The sequence below is a fragment of the Talpa europaea genome, assembly GCF_964194135.1.
Source record: "Talpa europaea genome assembly, chromosome: 10".
NCBI lineage: Eukaryota > Metazoa > Chordata > Mammalia > Eulipotyphla > Talpidae > Talpa > Talpa europaea.
In genome coordinates, this window is record NC_140077.1 from 22,250,798 (window position 1) to 22,256,797 (window position 6,000).

At 37.8% G+C, this 6,000-nt stretch overlaps 1 protein-coding gene across 1 annotated transcript in view; it reads right to left on the reverse strand.

The window, feature by feature from the left end:
* Window positions 1-4,587, reverse strand: part of R3HCC1L (R3H domain and coiled-coil containing 1 like) — a gene marked incomplete at both ends in the record, with an annotated part of 33,996 nt that extends 29,409 nt beyond the window's left edge. The window contains one exon of the mRNA XM_084245875.1: window positions 2,782-4,587. Within this exon, the coding sequence (XP_084102001.1) occupies window positions 2,782-4,587 (1,806 nt within the window). The remainder of the gene's footprint in view (window positions 1-2,781) is intronic.
* Window positions 4,588-6,000: the final 1,413 nt, after the last annotated feature.

A 6,000-nucleotide genomic window follows, 5' to 3' on the forward strand; every position in this document is an offset into this window, starting at 1 on the left:
TTAAAAAAAAAAAAAAAAAAGGAAGGCTTTTGCAAAAGACTGTAAGAAAGACATAGGAATGAGTTAGCAATGAGTTAGCACACACAGAAGGAAAATGGTTCAACCTGGTCATACATTCTTAGAAGACTCTGTTAAGAGGGCTTTTCCAAATGGAAGGTCTCAAATTTTTAAAATACAAAAAACTACCTAAATACTGACTTCTATCTAAAACCTCAAATCAAAGTAAGAAAAGGCTCCTGAAGGGGGCCAGAGTCTTTCAAATGCCAGAGTCTTTCAACCTCAATGTTATACTGCTGTTATCCTACTACAGTCTCCTACTGAGATTAGCTGAGAAAGCAGCAGGGACTACGCAAGCTTCATCCAGACAACAATTCTTGTAGCAAGATGTGTTCTTGTAGCAAGATCTCAGAGGGTTAAAAAAAGTCCTGCCAACACCCTTTTCTTTATCTATTACCAATTTAAATATCTATGCATCCTATACCATGGTTTAAGGAGACCAGGTGTGATCTTTGGAGACTTATCAGGAGTTGCAGTTCCAGGAACTGAATAATGATCTATCTATGCACTCTACCTACTTCAGGCAGTTTCAGAGATTCAAATGTCACAGGAAACTGCTTCACATGCCAATGGCTACCACACCCTGCTCTACAGCATACCTCTTTGCCTACTAAAAGTATTAGCCATACCTCCACACATCTAGCCACTGCAAACAAAGAAGCAGGCCAGCTGGGAAAAGAGCCAAAAATCTATTGTTGGAAAGTCTTCAAGGCAGGCAAACACTCTTGTTTAGCCTTTAATAAAGTATGTTTGGAGCGATATAAATAATAAATTAAGAGTAATAGTCACCAAAGGGCTATTAATGCTATTGGATTTGCGACATTAATAACATTATTATTACATCTTCTAAATCCCAAAGCACAGAAGACCAAGAATGGAGTTGGATCGGCTTCTTAATCTGTGTCCTCCTTTCCTGCTAGCATTTTCTCATCCCTCAACACAGAGCCCACCCGTAGGCCAAGACCTACAAAGAACTATCCAAACATAATACCCAGCATTGGCTGTCTTCATTACTAGACTACATATTCTGTTTTCCTGCCATTCCTAACTTTTGGGTATACTAGTGTCCTCTTTGGTTATCTTACTAGGCACCTCAAAATACTGAGTAGTTGCCAAGATTCTTTCATGCCCATTCTAAACAGTGTAACAACATCAATAACTTCTCCCAGTTATTAATATTATTTAACCTGATTTGATTCTAAACTGCTGCTGCACATTGTTTTGCAATGGGTTGACAGACATGTCTAGCAACCACCCTCACATTCTGAAACACATTTAAGTTTGTGTTTTGAGTGGTGGGTTTCACTTTATGTGTATCAGAATCACCTGGAAAACTTGTAAATATACACACTGTTGGACGAGAATTTGCATTTCTAACAAGTTTCTACGAGATGCTCATATTGAGGAGCAGGGACCATAACTTTGGGAACATTTGCCTTTCAGAATGTGAGGACAGTGAAGGAAAAAACTGCGCACACATAAAAATTCTACATGCAATTTAAAGGGTTTATGGATGGTCCTCTGCCGACACCTTCTGTTCAATATTTCTTTCTAAGTAATATTCACAGGTAGTGTTTCCTGATTTGCTCTAGGACACGGTGTGTGTGTGTGTGTGTGCAAACACCGCCTAAGCATGAGGAGGAGTTGTATGCTACTGAAAAGTCAGTACTGTCCAGTAGGCTCCCTTCTTCAGTTTTAAGTGTCTCATGGGCACATTGTCATTCTTCTGTATTTCTGGTCTAATTCTCAGAAACAAAAGACTCATCACTTCATATTTAAAAGGCTCTTTAGAATCACTCAAACAAAATTCTGCTTTCTAGGTAAAGAAGTGGTATGGTAGAGAAAACATAAACACAGGATTAAGACAGGACAAGATTGAAATCCTGATTCTGTCTTTCCTAAAGAGCTGATCACTGAACTTCAATTTTCTCATTTACAAAACTGGGGATTTTATATAGAGAAATTATTTTTTCCCTTTCAAGGAAAAGGTTATATGAACCCACAATAAGCAATGAAAGGGAGAGTGGTTCTACATTTAAAACCCAATGACTCATATTTGTGATAAGGAATATGTTAGTTAAAGAGTGAAATGTTTAAATTAAGAAAATTTAAAAATTAAATAATTTCTGAGATGCCCTTAAATCTAACATTTTGCACTTAGGAACACTTACTAGTCATCATGTCACCACTCACTTACATTTTCTATATATACACAAAACAATCATTTATTCTCTAACTCAGCATAAACTCTTTAGTAAACAATCAAACCTTCAGTTTACCCTCCCTCTTGACTTCCATCCCCCACAGTATCTAACAACATTCCAATATCTACATGAAAAACAAATATAAAAAAATAATAAAATTATTCTGCTGCCCTCAATAGGCCTCTGTAAATGTTCTGAAGCTCTTTTAAAGAAGTAGCCTTCTGTATTTCCTCAAAAGATAGCTAGAGTCCATTAAATTCATTAATATAGTCAATAAGACTTCTCAGGATGGGGCTGTTATATTAGAGAGAGCTCAATTCTGTAAGTTTCATTTTTTGTTTAGTATCTACCAGATACGTTTCTCAATCTAAAAACCCATCTGTTTTTTAACTGAAGAAACTCTTAACAGTGGATATAATGTGTGAATATGCACAAATGTTTATCAAAATTACCCCCCAAATCCCAGGTTTTAAGAACCTATAAAATTATCTAGGCATCAAGTAATTTCAAGTGAGCATACCTCCTGCAGAAGACGTGGATCCAGGCAGTCACCTTCATCATTAAACATAGACTCCCAGCTCTCCTCCGTAGCAACGCTTCCCTCCATGTGAGAAGTTTCTGCTGCTTTCAGTTCCATAGATGTATCCAGAGACACTGATTCTATATCAGGAAAGGATACATCAGCTTCTATATTCTCTGAGTCATCTTCCTCTTTTGTTTTGAACTCTTCAGCAGTTTTTAGTTCATGCAATGGCTCTGTTTTATCACCAGTACAATCTAGATCACTGCCCAAGGCACTCTCTGAAAGTACTTTTGTCCCATTTAACATACTGAGTTCCAAGTCCAAAATACTGTTACAATTACTACCAGCAATCTTGTTTATAGGTAAGGAGGTAGCACAATCTGACAAGCTCTCTATCAACTTTCCTGTTGACTCTGTGAAACTAGATGAAATACTCTCAGCATAAGTATCTGAGCAAGCAGTCAGGTTGCTGAAATTTTCAGCATCATTCCCACTTCCAGCTACATGAAGAGGGGCTATATTTGCTCTCATTTCTATATATTTTGAGAAACTACTTGTGTTGCTGCAGGCCTCATCAACTGGCATAACTGCAACTATACAAGGGCTGCCTGAAGTTACTGGATCAGACATGACATCTATACTGTTCATCCTGCATGCCTTACTCGTAATGTCACATGCACTCTTAGATTCATTGTCTGTATCTATTCCATGAGCAAGGAGAGCTGTATCACAAGGTTCATCCCTTGGACATAACTCATCAGCGGTACTGTCATTCTCCTCATATTCTCTAATCATGGTTGGATCAAAAATGTCATTTGGGCTCTCTGATTTGCTAACTATCATTTCACGAGAGATGTGACCCATTGTCTCAGGAATGGAATCTATACCTTTCTGACCTAATAAGAAATCTGCACTGTTGGCTTTATCACCAACATTCTCAGCTTCAAAGTCTACACAATTTGCATCAGTGACAGGATCTGGATTTTCAGGAACAGAAATAGTGGTGATATCTCCATTGCTGAGTTTCAACATTCCACCTGATGTTTGCAGGCTTTGTTGAACAATTCCAGAATCAGAGTTTAGTTTTACTGGTATAGTCATACTCTCAGGTTTTATTAATACAGAACTAAAAACTCCGGGAAACTGGGATAGTATTTTGACAACCTTGGCATCAGTTTCAATTTTGCTTTTCAAATCCCTATCTTCAAAATTTTCCTTTAGCTTAAGCCTGCTGAAATCACAGGATTCCACATTCTGGAAGGGTTGGTTTAGAACGTGAGCTTCACTGATTTCTGGACAATGCTGCGATAAAAGCAACCTCTCATGTTCTGTCACATCTTTGGCTTCAACCTCCAAACACTCTACCTTCTGTGGTTTACAATGTCTTTGTAAAGGTGTACTTGATACAATCTCGGGATCTGGGATAATTTGCTGATGTCCTTGGGGTAATACATCTTTGGATTCCGTGGTTTCCCTCTTAGCGCAAACCCTAACTTTACTTCTTTCTTTAAGACAGTTGTCTTTTCTTAATTTTGTTGAAGATTTTCTTCCTTCTCTATGACTGTGCTCCTTTTTATCAGGATTAGTATTTAGTCTTTGAGTCTCAGGTTTGTCCCTAAAGATTTCCTTTTGAGAGAGACCATCTTCTTTATGTTCTTCTTTTACCACAGAGTTAGGTGGATCCCAGCTATTTCCCTCATGGCCTGACTTGAGAAGTGCCACACCCCTTCGAGCTTTAGGTACATAAAGTGCCATGTCAGGCCTTCTGGTTCGAACTCTGCATCTTTCAGCTGCTTGCTGCATGACACCAACTCAGTCTGCAAGAAAAAGACAATGACTTAATTACCAGAAACTAATTACAATGTATTGAACCAAGAGAAATTTTTAAAGACTGGGTAGAGGGCTTACTAATCCAGCCTATAGAAACCCTGAAGTTAAAAGAAAGTAAAACCTACCATAAAATAATTAATGTGATCGGGTAAACAACTTAGGAAAGTAAATTCCAAAACAACTCACGAGCTCATGAATTTTACCATGCATCTATCCTCTTTCTTCATATTCCCAAAATCCTTTATGCTTGCTCTCTCTCATGCAACTTTGTTTTAGGCTGAATTAAAAACAAGTCTGTTATAACAGTTATTGCCAGTTATCAAGTATTCAAAAAACATAAACATCTCCATATTCTAGGAGCTCAGAATTTACAGTGAAAAGTCAAAAGCATTTGTTCAAAATAAATACATGCACATAAATATGTTTTAAGAGTAACTTGAATGGGAGTAATCTGAACATGGGCTAGAAAATGAGATCAATCAGGGATTTTCTAGAAGATGTTGTTTTTGAACTATGATTTTTAAGGAATGGAAAAGAGGAGAGAGGAAAAAAAAAGGCAACTATTCTATTAATACTATTTAATCAAAGGCCACTAAAAATTCACAATGCTTCCAGCAGTAACAAAGTTTAGATAGAATGAAGAAGGGTTGAGACAAAGGAAACTGATGAGACAAATCACATTAGTAACTTTGACACGCTCTATCATGGCTGGTCAATGGAATTTAACAAGGTGAAAAAAATTAACAAGGATTAAATAAACCTTATTTACTATCTATAAAATACTAGGAGATGTTCAAGCAATTTCACACTGAGTTTAGTCTTCTAATCTTCAAAAGAATATTGTGAAGCAGGTATTGGTTTGTTCAGTGCAAAGAGAATAAGGAGGTGTTAAAACATAGCAAAGGAACACCTATATACATTCAAATGTACCTGTTGTTAGTGTCTCATCACATATATTTCAAAGAAAAGAAAGTCAATTAGTCCTATCGACTCTATTCTAGATCCTTAAAATTTCACGTGGTCCAGAATACTTTCCTTAACGAAGAAGTTCTGTTCTCATGACACGGGCTATTTTCATTTCAGCCCAAGTATCTAATATGACCGGATCATCGTGTCCTCAGTGGTTCTCTTATTTCTTTTCTTTTAAAGATTTATTTATTGATTTATTTATATAAGCACTGGGTACAGTCAGAAGCGCGGGAGGGTGAGAGAATTCACCAGAGCCAGAGCGGGGAACAGAACAGGCAGACTAACGAAATACACTGCTGAGGGGAGCAGTGGGCAAGACAGGAGAGGTCTGCTGCGCCATGTGGGACCCTCGCTGGCAGCCGGGGAACAAACCAGCGCTGCAGAGGCTGCGGGCAGCTTCGCAGCTCAGCACTCAAC